The following is a 14,270-nucleotide window of genomic DNA, read 5'->3' on the forward strand; positions in this document are numbered from 1 at the left end:
AAGAAATTCCTTGTCAGGCAGCTCCATTTCCCAAACCACACACGCCATGACGAGGATTGTTTAGTTATTTATTCTGGCGACACCTCATTCAAATGCTAATTTCCTATTCGTGACATTCCCCGCGCTAGTATAGAGAAATATGGGAAATTTTTTATGTTCATCGGGATTAATCTGTCACGGCGTTCTTTTGGTTCTAGACACACGCTCGCGTTTTCCAACACCTCTCGTCGTAATATTTTTTAATAGGGTTTTCCTCTTATCAAGGCGCTGCGGTGATGATAGGAATGAACCTGAATTTACGATCGGTTAATAAATATTTATGGCGCTTGATCTACCGCATTTCTTTCTCGCTGGTCTGGATTTTCTCCGTAGTGGGACCCTAAAAAGGGTATACTCCGGTTAAATAACGCATACGCAAGTCAAATTAACATGAAATATGGCCCTTTATTGTTGTTAACACTACTGACAGTGAATTTTTTTCTTCTCCTTAATCTCTGGCAATCACAATGAATCGTAATTCTAGAGGAAAAATTAGTACACAAAGTGGCTATTGGACCAGAAACTCCGTCAAATTTCAAGTTCATTGTGACACAGTTAAAGGGCAGGAACGAGTAAATTTGGAAAAAAATACTGCAAATCATGAACATATAAAATGCCAATTCTATCAAATGATCACATCCATAGGAATACATAAGTGTACAATTACATCGATAGTCAGTTTATAATCTTAAAATTAAGTAGAATCGATCAAAGCAGAAAGTAAGTTATTGGCACTGCGTGCGTCGACATTGGCGGATTTGCTAGCACAAAAAGCGGCCTACTCATTAAAATGCACGTGTCCTAAAGCTAATGACTCGCCATTCGCACAATTTCACGCCGTTTACTCGTTCTGCTTTACGTATTTCCTCGGTGGCTCCAACAAAGATCAATCGAAAGTTATGCAACCAAATTTAGGCACGCGTGATACGACACACCAGTTGCCTATCGGCACGTGTGGAGGGATCGTTTCTCTTGGCACGTGTTGCAGGTCACGTTGCAACACCACTTGAAGCGGCAATCGCAGTTGTACACGTGTTTGATTTGCTTGGTGTCGTGTCCTCTGCCGCAGCATAGCAGGTCACACCCTCCCACCCCTGCACTGCTCACGTTGCAGACCCTCCCCTGCGTACCCAGCGAGCCAGTTCGCGGGTGGGGGTTGCAAAATTCGGGCGAATCCTCCGAGTAGACCTGAAACACAAAGAAAATCAAAGTTACATTACTTACTTGCAAAATTAAAAATTATCAGTGTTCGAAGCCACCAACAGATGGCGCCACCATCCATTCCAATTTTTTGGTACTTCAAATACAATTTCAGATCCAATCCTCCAACTGTGCATTCTTGGCACGAGTTCCCGGTACATTAAATGAAAACTTTTGCGTCAAGAATGCACAGAAGCAGGGGATTGGATCTAAAATCGTATAGTGCAATTACCCAAAAATTAAAATTTACAAGCATAAATGGGGTTCCTCGATTTTTTAAAATTGTAACTTTTTGAATTTGAATTAAATTACACTCACAATGTCCTCCCTTCCAGGCGGCTTGATGGAAGGGTCGCCGGCCGCCAAAAAACTCCTACCATCGTTAGAGGGCAGCACTTTGATCGCACCATCAAAGTGGTCCTTTAGCCGGTGACCAATGTCCCTGAATGTTGGCATTCTGCTCCAGCAGGTTCGCATTGTGCATGACCCCGACAGACCGTGGCACTTGCACTCTATTATCATGTAGTTTTTCACTGCCTGCCGAAAAATAATCCCGATTTGTTTATTCCAAACCTTTGTTATTGGTAGAGCAAATTCTCACCAGTCTTCCCGCATTGTTATTGTGCAACATAACGAGGGTTTTAATATCGCTCTGCCTGCGATAGGGCGCGTCCATCCACTCCCTGGACTTGCGGACGCCGTAGTTGATGTTGTCGCCGCACCCATTCCATCTCCACTCCGTGGCGGTGGTGCCCTCAGATTGCTTCAGAGCCTCTTTCCGCTGTTTGTTGCCCTTCCGTCCCTTGCCTTTTTGCTTGTGGACTCTGTGCTTCTGGGGGGATGTCATGCTCGCGCCGTCTTCAGTGTCTTTGTCTGGAATAAATTGTATCCAAGTGTACCACAAAACCAACGAGGGTGTACTCACATTTTAATTTACTGTCACAGCCGCAATCCATCAATGACCCAGTGGAGCACGCCCTTGTGACCGCGAAAGCTACCCCCGCAGCAGTAATTGCGTTTACAAATCCACTTTCTCTGGTGTCTGAAAACGATAAAATATAATTATCCCCGTGACTTGTTGCATTTCTGCAACGCGTACCACTCATGAGGACCAGTCTGATGCTCTTTTTGGCAGTGGTGCAATTCCAGCGGCGGTTACGGAACTGGAACTGACACTCCTTTGAACCCAACTGGGCCCCTTTCGCCAACTCCTTCAATAAGCCTGTTTCTAGGGATTTACAAAATTATTTCATTTTTTAAGGACATTATCGATTGTTATAATCTGTATTTCAGTGACAAATATTCGGTTCTTTAGGGCCATCTTCTACGAATAATAGGTTTAAAAACCCGGAATATTTTAAATTTATTTAGATTTTTAATTAAAAAATAATTTAAAATGGCAGAGTTAAATTTGCAAGGATGCATGAAGAAAAGTTTTAAAACTTTATTATTTCTAGGGGTCTCCAACGCGATATTTTTGGGCGGCTGCTGGCTGGACTGACATTTTCCCAGAAAAATTATTTCCAATTTTATGCCAAAACTTGGAAAAAATCTACAATTATTTAATGCAGGTTTCGCACTAAAATAAAAAACGAAAAATAGTTGGTTTTCAGTTAATAACCAATGGTTTGAACGTCTCATAATACAAGCCAACAGATAAAATAATTGGTTAAGCACATCCCTACCTATCTCTTTGCGGCACGTGTCTGCTACTTTCGGTCGCAATCGCTTCGTTCGGCGGCAAATTATGTGTGGGTCGGCCAACACCTGGTTACTGACAGCCCTGAAACAAAAAAAAGCAATTAAAACAATTCGGTGGATATAAACCATATTAAAAATTGAAAATATAAATTTTTTTCTTTTATTTCGACTCAGAAAATTTCCTCAAATAATAAGAACAGATCATAAGTGGTTTTATATTTTATTAGTTAAGACAACTTGCTAATATATCTAGTTCTCCTTTATGTAGTGTCGACGGCGTCATAATTCGAGCATTAAATTGATGCTGAGCGATATCGCGATTCTAGATTAAGCCCAATTGATCATGAATATTAATGAGCCTGGTAAAAATGTAATAAAATTAGCGGCCACGGTGTTGAGGCGTGGTTGGCTTCAGGGTCTGCCGGCCGATTGGAGAACGCATGGTGCCTGAGTAACGCCCCCAATCCCTCCCAAGTCGCGGTCAGGGTCTCACCGGTTGCGCAAGCTGTTCTCACAGTCTGGCCGTCTGCTGCGCCAGACACAAAGTGAGACGCGCGGCCAAGCACCTTGGCAGAAACTGTGCCCAATTACTTGCCATCAAATGTCACCATTAGAAACTGGAAATTGCCATTTAAATTAATAAAAAAACAGTTAAATGAAAACAAAATGAAAATTGTTTTGCACTGCAGTCGGATATTTAATTTGAAAAATTTGTTTAGAATTGAATAATATTTTGACCTATTCAAGAAAATTGGGGCAACGGATAAAAATTAGTTTTCAGCTGCTAAGGTACATGAACGTCTAATTATCCTGATTATTAATTGTCAATGAGCACATAAACATCAAGTTAACATGATAAAATTGTCGCTTAATGAAAATGGACATGATCCCTCTCTTATTTTCGCAAATTGGAACGCAAAATTTTCAAACAAGTTTTACTTTTGCTAAAATTCCACTTTTACCGCGAACATCTTTACGAGCGCTGATGCTGCGTTCCATATAAATCCACTCGGGTTTCGGAGGCATTTAAGGAACGCGAGCTTATTCACTCAAAATCCCGCCCCCGCGGGGGTAATTAATGGAGCCGGCTCTTTCGCACTCACTTCTTGTGTGTGTATGTGTGTTTTCAAAAATAAATTGAAGCAATTCCGCAATAAGAGTGGTTTATGGGATCACTTAAGCCGGAGACCTTGCGGCTCAGCTGTTGACAGACGCCGGCAGCCGCGCGCGTTGACAGAACCTTGCCATTCGCACGGCTCTTAATGAGCCAAGAATAACCCTCTCACGCGCGCCTTGGCCTTTAGACTGCGTGGAGTCGATGATAATAAAATTAAAGCCGTGCCCGCCGTGTCCCATTCATTTCTTGGTGGGCGCTTTTGCCAAAGGCCGCTGGACGACCAAGCATACGCCGAACATCGCGACGATTAGTTTATTATTTTGTTTACGTATGATGAGGGCTTTTAGCGTGTTCAAAGGGACTCTGCGGTAATTGACGAGTTGTTGCTCTTTAATTTTTCAAGCTGGGCTAATTTATTGCGGAAAGAGAGTTTTAAATTGTTGCGTTGTCTATGTTTAGATGAGTGCAAGTAAAAATGTACATTAAATTCAAATTCCTCATAAATGTATAAAATGGACTTTTTTCAAGTAAGAAAATGGCTCGCACTTCCAAGGCATTGATCAGATGTCTTTAAATATTATTAATGGACAATTTTTTATTTGTCTTTACTGCAAGCAAAAATCTAAATTATGCCAAAATGAGGACGAAAAACAGACTTGAATTCGGGACTAGGTCTGCTCTGCTCATAAATATTTACAAAGTCATTTTTCAATCTCTGTTTTATTACTGAAAGCAGCTCATTGGGCGTAAAATTTGTAAATGACCCTTGCGTTCTGTTTAGAGATTCAATTCCAAGAAGGACTCACTTATTATTAGTCACTATAAGCCCCTGCGTAAACATACAGTCCCACGTTTCGCAATTTTAGCTATTCCGAGGAGGAAAATTATGCAAAAGTGCAAGTTGTGATTTGTTTTCACACATGTCGCGTCCGCACGAGCCTCTGATAGATGCATGCCAGTCAAATTTCCCGCCGCGAGTAAACACCCTTCCATCAAGCGCGGCGCAATTTTCAGCTCTTTTTATTACCCTTGGTGCCCGCGCTCTGAGTCTATTCCTTCATCCGTCCATCAGTTTACGGCAACAGATCAGCCCGCCGTCGCATGATTTACGTCTCGTCGAGAGAGCAGCTCTTATGATATGGGCCGTTACAACCGCCACACGCGTGGCATTGATAAATAAACCGTCTTTTGAGGAGATGCTGAGCGGTCCAGCAGCAATAATCTCGAACTGTCTGGAACACCCCGCGGGCTCATTCACGGATCAATCGCTCCCTTTTAAACTTTTGTATTTAGACTCTGCACGTGGACCCATGAGGAAACCGCATGCCTATAGCGAAATTTCGTTGCTGATCAAATGATCGATTTCTTTGTCAATCTTAGTTGAATTTTTTTGCCAATTTTACTTGATGCATTCAAAGTGATTGTTTTTTGGTCACATTGTCAGTCAGTGATATGTATTTTATGTTTATATGCTTGCTTTTCTTTTAAATAGTCCATGAAACAAACGCAAATTATCATAAAAAGGAATTTTATTTATAAGAAGGGAAAATTAGCTAACATTTTCCAGAACATCCTATTCGACTCATGGTGATGACAATATAGCGACAAAAAAATTGTTGCAGTTGGAAATAATAATTTGGTTGATAGTCTTTTTAGATTTTAAATTAATTGAACTGCATCAGAAAACAACATATCTACATAACCTATAAAATTTTGAAAAGCATTAAAAAAATTGAACTGCTAATTAATATTGGGGTAGATACAATGCTTTTGTATATTCTTTCTCAGACCATACATTAAGTTCCGAAGGAAAATAAGAGCAAGAAAAGGCAACAATAATGCTAGCAAATTTAATGAGAAAACGAATAATTTGCTAGCATTACAACTATAGAGATTGCACTGGACCACCAATAAAAAAATAAAAAAAAAATTGCACAGGGAAGGAAAATTTACGACGGAGCAGTCTTTTAATTCAGGTGGCAGGTCATTCCACGGTTTTACCACTTTAAAGGAAAAGGCTTGCTGTTTTTTTAATTTAATAATAATACTTTTTAATTATTTTTTAATTTAAATCAAAGCTTTTTTAAGATGCCCTTAAATGCAATGAAAGAAAACCAAGAACAGAGAGTGTGGCTAGTAAGTTTGACTCACGAATTGTCAGTTTTAGATCCTCCTATTTTGTCGCAGCACACAATCACAACTCCTATAAAATCTTTTATTCTTCCTGCTTCATTTAGACCTTATTAAAAAACTTAAATGATTATAAAGGTTTTAGGACTCTTTTGCAAGATTACGAAATAAAGTTTTAACATTTCACAATGTATTTTAATATATTTAAAAACTTCAAGAGGCACAAATAAAATTTTTCTATATTGTTTTACCAAGCGATAAACTTAAATAGAAACTTGATCTACCTCCGGTTTGGGAGTCGTAAGGATTTTCTCACTCAGTGTACATTTCACATAATCCTCTTACGCCTCGGTGTTGACAGACAACCTTCCAAATTTCACCTTTCGTGGCAGCCTGTCGGTAATTACCTTTTTTGTTTTTATCTCTTTCTGAGATGCCGTGAGAAACGCGGCGATTGCACTCGATATATTTGTTCCGGCGCGAGCGAGCCTAATGAAACATTAAATAGGCAGCTGCTTTGCCTCCCTTTCCTGTCGAAGGTATCGAGAGAATTGGTGTTTGCCGTACTGCCGCCTGAAGGAAAGTGTGCTTGCTTTCCGGGCAGAAACAATAGAGGGCAAGCAGTGCTTTGGTGTTTGCTCTCGCGCGCGATCGGTTCCTTTATTTCACTTAAGTATATATTCTGTCAACACGCACGAGAGTTGATATACCGCCCAAGCGCTGGTTGGCGAAGGTTAAGGACTGCTTAATGGCCCTGCGTGGAATCGAGCGTGAAATGAGTTTGGAGTAATTGCAAACATAAATCGAGGCGACGCGGCGGCCGGCAAATGCAAATGAGCACCGCGCGCGTTTTCATATCAAACTGCGCTCGGACAAAACCAGCTCCCTTTCATTGTGTGCTGGTACACATATCATCACCAGAAGAGCAAGCAAGCGCTGCTGCTGCTGCCGCCGAGCGACGCGCTCGCATCCTGCTCACTGCCGCAATTACCAGTCATTACTCGGCGTAAATTAAGTCATTAGCCGCTTCACGCGCGGGAATAAATTATTATTTCCCGATGCAATTACAATTATTACACCTGTGAGGGCTCTGAGCTTTTTGGTTTTCTGCTCTCCTGTGTGGCAACGCGGCCAGCTATAGCTGGGTCGAGAGAGTAATCATCGTTGCCTGTTCATTGCATAATGCTTCGTGTTTGATCCTCTCGAAAACGGGTCATTCTCGTGTTTTCACTGGTTCAATATTTAATGGAAAAAAATGAAAATATTAATCTCTGTGGAAAACAGAAAAATATAATTTAAAAGAACAAAGAATGGAAGAGCTGCTAACAGAAATTATAAGTATTTGCCAGGAAACCGTCAGAAGTGTCAACATGAACATAGTTAAGTCAACCTTGCAGAATTATTAAAAACTATAAAGATAAAAAATCCTCACTTTTGACGTATTTCAAACTTTCAATTAAAATCATAATTTGATAAAAAAAACTAATTAAAAATTGCAAGATTTAACTTAATCGCGTAATCAATTCATTAAGGTTGTCCTGAAAACAAAATCTGAATTTTAGCTCTGACAAAACTAATAATTTTTAAGGGAACAATATCAGACATCTTATTTGTAGGCACTGCTTTTTAAATTTAATTTTCAACAAACTTCGCCCTTTGGTTCAACATCAGCACAATATCTGGAATAGAGTAGAGTTTCCTCTTTAACACTCGCGTTGCCCGATTCAATGACTCTCTCGCGCGGTCGAAATGAATGAGCTCTAAAATCCTGCCTGTTGATGCTCACTACGCCAAAAGCGCGCGTCAATATTTAAATTACGATCCCGGGAGAAGGCTGCCACCGTCGAGCGGCGTCAAAATAGTTGTAAACTTTTAGAAAAATAATTCCCAGCGCTCTGCGGCTATGCTGTGCTGTGTTTTAAAGCATGTGTGGCGCGTCTCGCAGCGACATAAATTGGTCGATTGTTTCTCTCGTGTGGAAATTGAGCAGGACCACGTTCGGCGTTTTCAACTTGCCCGCATGACACTAACGGCCACTCAAATGAGTTTTTGGGCTCGGCTTTATTTGTTTTCAAAGTGTGCGTCTTTCACGCGGTCGCCGCATCCATTGCGGCGCGGGAGACCAGCGTTTTCTCGAATTTTTAAAACCTCAACGCGGCGCCAAACGCACGCGTTTCTAATTTTGGAGTAACGGCCAGTGACGTGTACGACACCTCATTATTCGCCAGAAATTATTGACACGCATTGTTGTTTCCAGCAGCCACCACTCTGCATGCAGCTATCTGACTCATTCAGCCCAAACGAGCTACGATCCGCATTGGACGATGCCACCATCAAATTTGGTTAAATCGATTCTCATTCTGCCTCCAAAACTATACCTAATTAATAATCAGTAAGAGATATATTTAATCTTGATATAATTAGCAATAAATTAACCAGCGTTGCTATTACAATACAATACAATGGCTACTCCCATAAGCAATAAGAATGGAAGACTAATTGGTTGAAAAATTATAGAAAAATATATTATTACACGTCCTCTTACCGTACAGCGGGTGTTTCGGCCCCGCAGGCTTTGTTGTCAGTTGTACTTAACTATTCTTTCAAGAAAACAGCTGGCTTAATTCATGAAATTGATTTAGAATTACTCTGATTGAAGGCTGAGAATGAAATATTAGAAGCGCAAAATTATTTTTTCCCTCGGTTCCGACAGTTTTATTTTTTTTACCAAAGTTTTCAAATTAATATTATTTCAAATTTGACAAAGATCAACAATTTGCCCTGTATATAATTAAAGTGGAGTTGCAACAATTTGTTAATCTTGTAAGCAATATATTACCGTCGTTGATTAGAAATTATTACAAATTTAATTTCATTCGTCGTCTCTATAATTTTATTTTCAACAGACGAGAAAGTCAAATTGTGCATTATTTTGCAATTGTGCAGTCCTCAAAGTCTAATACTGTATACATAGTGTATGCCGTGGAATAGGGTAAAGACATTTAAAAGTTTTTCCACCCTCAAACGAAACAAATCTTATACAAAGAAGAGCATTCTTTCAATAAAATTAGTGTTTTGATAAAAAATTATTCATTTGGTTAAATCATTTACAAGGAAAATGTCGATTTTAAAAATCAGAGCCACAAGAAGTGACCATGAGATCAATAGAAAGAGAAAAACAACAAGAGAAGTGTATAATTATTCAAAAACCGGCCAGCTCCTGTTGATGAGATAGTAATTCAGTTTCCCTTTCTTGCAATAACTGAATGTAACCAAAAACCAAGAAATGCCAAGTCCAAACTCACCACCAGAGTCCTGTGACCGGCGACACAAGGATGATGCAGATGACGAGCGGCCTGAGGTCCATGTCGGACGCGTTCACTGGAAGCAGCGGCCCATGCAAGTCGGTGTCGGTGGTCGTCGGTGTCCGGTGGGAAGCGTCCAGCGGCGCTCATCGGCCGACCGATCGCCTAATTTTCCGTGAATTGCGGTATGAGCGGTTGGAGCGGCCGCGCCAGCCGACCGCCAGCTCTCGAGCAGCCGCCGCGGCCCCGCGCTTTCCCCTCGCGCCTGTATATACCCCTACCTTGATTGTTCCTTCTTTGAGGCTCTCTCACTCTGCTCATGAATCTCACCTTCTCTCTCTCCCTTCTCTCTCTCTCTCTCTCTCTCTCTCTCTCTCTCTCTCTCTCTCTCTCTCTCTCTCTCTCTCTCTCTCTCTCTCTCTCTTTCTGCTCGCCGATCTCTTCTGCCTGATGATCGAGCATTGTTTTTCTCTCGGTCAGACGAATCAGCGAAAGTCAATTTGCGAGAGTGAGAGAGAGCAGGGGAGGAAAAAGTAAAGCAGATTCGCGGCTGAAATTATAAATATTTCATGTAAAAATGCAACAAAATTATCATTCATGGTTTAAAATTTTATTGATCAAAAGTTATGAATTTTTTCTTCGTAACTTTTTTTTGCTCGCGGAGCCGCGAAGAGTGGAGCGAGTGTGCTGTGTGCGTACACGTAATAAATATAAACGAAATCCATCTACTACTGTTATTTGGCGAGCGAGGAATGTAGTCTGTCCTTCCAGCAACGAGAGCTTTTGTTTCAGGTGCTGCTGTCTTTGCTGCTCTTTTAAATATTCCAGCTATGCGGCCGCCCAATAATTGCTGCGCGCTCGGTGATTTTATTCACGAGAGAGACGAGCAGTGGCTTTTCATTCTTTCATCTCGTGGCAGGTACCGAGGCCGCCGCGCTCTTTTTTGCTCTTTTCGGCCGCTTTTTGTCGCGCGCAAACGTATTCGCAGACTTGAAAACACCGAGCCTGCAGCCATAAAGCGGCAAAACGGAGCTGCAAAAATTTGCCGAAACGCTGAAAATCTGGGATTCCTCCTCGAAAGGCGCATTTTTTCACAATAAGGAAATATTAAGATGTCAACCGGCTCGCCTTAATGTGCGTCTGTGAATTTGAAAGGTCGCCAAATTCGTCAAAATACTGTATGGGAAGCGAGCTCGTTAAAGAACTAAAAACGTTTCAAACGTCCTCAGAAAAATGTTTCAAATATTTCCTGTTTTCCAGCTTTTTGTATTTTTTTAGCTTCCCGGTCTGGAAGTGCAAGTGCTTGAAAACGAATTACGCTTGTGTATTAATTTGAGGCAATAAAACTCGTCCAATCTCGCGGCCGGCTTACAAAGTATAAGTAAAGCAACAAGTTGCTCGCAGCTAACCAATTTTCGGGCCACGCAGACATAAAGCATATGGACATTACTCATGGATTTAAAAAGTAGACTTTCAATCGTCAATTAATTTCGCGGCGAGCACTTTGGGCAGTAATATGGTTTTAAAAGCATCGCGGCCGTCGAAAATTCAGCAACTGGACAGCAGCAAATAAATTCACTGCTGGCAATGGCAAAGTGAAAAGCCACGGCTAGCCACGAAAATACATATAAAAAGGCAGGCTCACACGAGTGAATTTATATTTATGTGTGCGAGCGAGCGCTTCATATGCATTAAGCTTCCTGCGTGGATTAGGCTGCTTTTAAGAAGCGGCGGGCGAAAGAGCGAGTTGCGCGCATTATCATTTTGGCAAGGTTGATTGAGGTGAAAAAAGGTTTTACTGCTCGGCTATAAAGTATATTTCGCCTGTCCTTTTATCAAACACTTAAAAGTCCATGCATTATGTTGTCTGGCGATGCGAGCCGGCGAGACGCACAGCGATCCTTGAATTTGTCAGCGCGTCTGCTGCTCTCTCATGGGACCGTGCCATTTATTCACATCGGCCGACGCACAATCGTCCGCAAAACAAGCGGCAGCAACGGCAACACACCAGCTTGCCCCGACACCGGTGATACATTGCAGATGTGTGCTCTTGGGAGGTGCAAAAAAGCGAGCACTCCGCAGCCAGTCGAGAGCCGATTTGTAGCTCGTGCTATTTTTTCATTGCTCGAATCCTATAATTCCTATCAACGTGTTTTCCTTAGCTGTTCTCTTTACCTTTCCCGTGCACTTTCTTGCTTTATTTAAATTTCAATCCAATTTAAGTTATTGGTATTTATTAAGATATTAATAAATCACTTACACAATACATCAATCAAATCTCATCTTTTAATTTAAATTACAATCTACATAACATACAATGCTTATTAAGTTCGGTTGAAAAAACCAACTATGACCCTTGTGGAGGACTCTGATGTTTCATCAGTAATATACATACATAATAAAAATTTAACAGTTGGAAACAAAAGTTTGACAATAATGTAATTAAGTTAAGAAAAGGATCTTTGAAATTCCTTATTTTCCTCTTTTACAATATACATATTGCATTAAATTTCCAAAATGTTCAAATGTTTTTTAATTCAATCATATCGTTTGTAATAATGTGTAATACCCATTTATTGTAACACAAACTAATAGATTGTTGGTTACGTAATCCAATAAAAAATTATCAAAGCAGATGTTTCTAACTAGTTTAGTGTGTTTTTTCTGTTCTTTTGCAATGCAGCATTTCTAGCATTTAAGAATTTAAGGTTTGATCATAGAAATCAGTACAACTATACATACATATATATACACATTGCCATTAGAATTTCAAAATTAAAATTAAAATATCGAAATTATAGCATAGAAAATAAAATTGTATCAAAGCCTTTTGCAGTTGCCTGATCGATAAGTAAATATTGTCGTCTCACATTAGTATTTTTTTTAGGCAAAGCCAAGACCAAATCGGCAAATCTAATTTTGTATTTTTTTTCTTTTTATGATGGACCACCCATATTTGCGTCCCGTGGATAAAACTGGTATCTTTTAAGTCTTTCTCGTCCTGGTCCTTTTATATTTACGCCTTATAATTATACTTCCATCCTGGTATCAGCAGAGAGATTCCGTGCGTCTGCTTAGTGCAGTAAAAAACTGCTGAGCGTACTCAATGAAGATGTCTCTTTTTAAAAGCTACTGCTGGCAATGCGGTTAAAATGAGCAGAAACGCGGAGAATGAGGAGGCAGCCGAGCGGCAGCTCAAATTTTCCCATGTCAATATCAGCGTGTTGATCGTTGGAAATGGTAGATCGAATCGCTCGTTTTTAAGTGTGATGGCAAAAAATAATATATCAGGACGGCGCTAATAAATATAAATACCTGATGGGGCTAGCTGGGCCGCGGCCGCGCGGAGTAGAGCAGTGAAGGGGAGATAAAAAGCAGGCAGGCATCTCGGATCATTCACCACGCGGCAACGGCAGGAGCGCGGACCTGGAATAATGTAATATTTTACGATGAAAAATGCGCAGCCGTATTTAAGTCACTTCATATTTCATTTGGCTGCTTTTATGAGCGAGCACTTGCGGACAGGCCGGCCGGCCAATGAATCACCACCACACCTAGATTTTTTAATCGAATGACACGCTTGTATGGTTTTATGCAAATGAAGTGACATTTTATTTCTCCCATCCTTCAGCAGGTTATATAAATTTCATTTAGTAGTCATGCTGACAAATTAACACTAATTTAATATCCCCAGTGACAGCGCCACTTGTTCCACCGGGGATTTAAAAGTTCTCAGCAGCCCGTGAGAGAGACTAATCACCGCCGACTGACCGATCCGGTGCTGTTTGTTATTTGTCGCTCATCTGCATAATCTCGATGGGTTCACTGTAGCGAAGTCATTCAGAGAAATTTGTTGCAGCAATGTGCGCATTAAAACCATTGACAGATCGTCGTTTGAAACACGTCAAAGGAATTGGTCCGCCGGCCATTTCCTCACGTTTTTTAACGTTGACAAAAATGCAAAATGAAGTCGATATTAAATAAAAAAGGATTTAAATATGCTGAATGATAAACAAAAATTTCTTTCTGTATAGCCCTTTTTTAATTGTTTTTTTATAAAAAATGTATAATTTAAACAAGTAATATAGGAGAAACAAACAAGATCTCTAAATGTATTATAGATATTTTAATTTTAATTTATCTTTACTTTTCAATCGGACCTGACAAACTTTAAAATTCAAGCTGTGACATATATGCAACCTCTAGAGTTGCTGTGCACAGCGGATTGCATACACATTTCATTTGTGGCATTGAAATCGAAAGTAGTTGAGTATAGCGATGATTCCCCGGCAAACAACTGTCTAGGACTCCGCACTTTCAAGGTCGAAGATGGAAGGCTATAAAAAATTATTGATCTCGGTTCTCATCAATAGCCGAGAAAATCGCGTGGAACGACATCGTGAGACACTCACAATCTCTTTAATACATAGAAGCTGTTTTACTTCTCCCACAAAACTGCCGATCTCGGGTGCTGAAAGGCAGTTAGCTATGAAAGCTGCCTTTTACACGGAGAAATGAGTTAAGTGGTGCTCGGCTCGGTCGTAAGTACCAAAAGAAATCATCGGCGGAATAACATAATACATATAATGCCATGCGATGAGTGTTATCAGGGCATCTGACTGGAAGGTAGGCAACGCCAGGTCTCGCTTGGCAGAAGAGCAGGTTTTGGTGGCATTCCATTGACCCATCTGGAGGAGCATCAACATGACGATCAGCAGCAGCACACGCGGATGACTATGAGTACCGTGGGAAAAGGCACCTGCCCACTCAAAACAAAC

At 40.6% G+C, this 14,270-nt stretch overlaps 1 protein-coding gene across 2 annotated transcripts; it reads right to left on the reverse strand.

Annotated features, from left to right (window-relative positions):
- Positions 1–419: 419 nt before the first annotated feature.
- Positions 420–9,762, reverse strand: LOC135948163 (protein Wnt-6-like). Of its 2 annotated transcripts, none has more exons than XM_065497286.1 (7): positions 9,493–9,762; positions 2,925–3,022; positions 2,339–2,461; positions 2,165–2,281; positions 1,841–2,112; positions 1,558–1,776; positions 420–1,227 (listed from the first exon to the last, which is right to left on the reverse strand). In XM_065497286.1, exons 1-7 carry the CDS (start codon positions 9,552–9,554, stop codon positions 982–984), a joined length of 1,137 nt encoding a protein of 378 aa, XP_065353358.1. In that variant the 5' UTR covers positions 9,555–9,762; the 3' UTR covers positions 420–981. The 2 variants fall into 2 exon arrangements, with proteins under 2 accessions (XP_065353358.1, XP_065353357.1); XM_065497285.1 differs by having other exon boundaries at positions 2,339–2,467; positions 9,493–9,760.
- Between the last annotated feature and the right edge of the window lie 4,508 nt (positions 9,763–14,270).

This window comes from Cloeon dipterum, chromosome 1, assembly GCF_949628265.1.
Source record: "Cloeon dipterum chromosome 1, ieCloDipt1.1, whole genome shotgun sequence".
In the NCBI taxonomy this organism is placed as follows: domain Eukaryota; kingdom Metazoa; phylum Arthropoda; class Insecta; order Ephemeroptera; family Baetidae; genus Cloeon; species Cloeon dipterum.

What these genes read in the sequence shown, in the direction of transcription:
- LOC135948163 (XM_065497285.1), bottom strand. Translation starts at nt 9,554, where the DNA reads ATGGACCTCAGGCCGCTCGTCATCTGCATCATCCTTGTGTCGCCGGTC. An exon ending in ATAACAATGCGGGAAGACTG is followed by an intron (nt 1,777 to 1,840) that starts GTGAGAATTTGC and finishes ATTTTTCGGCAG; the next exon opens with GCAGTGAAAAACTACATGAT. An exon ending in CGCCTGGAAGGGAGGACATT is followed by an intron (nt 1,228 to 1,557) that starts GTGAGTGTAATT and finishes TTTGTGTTTCAG; the next exon opens with GTCTACTCGGAGGATTCGCC.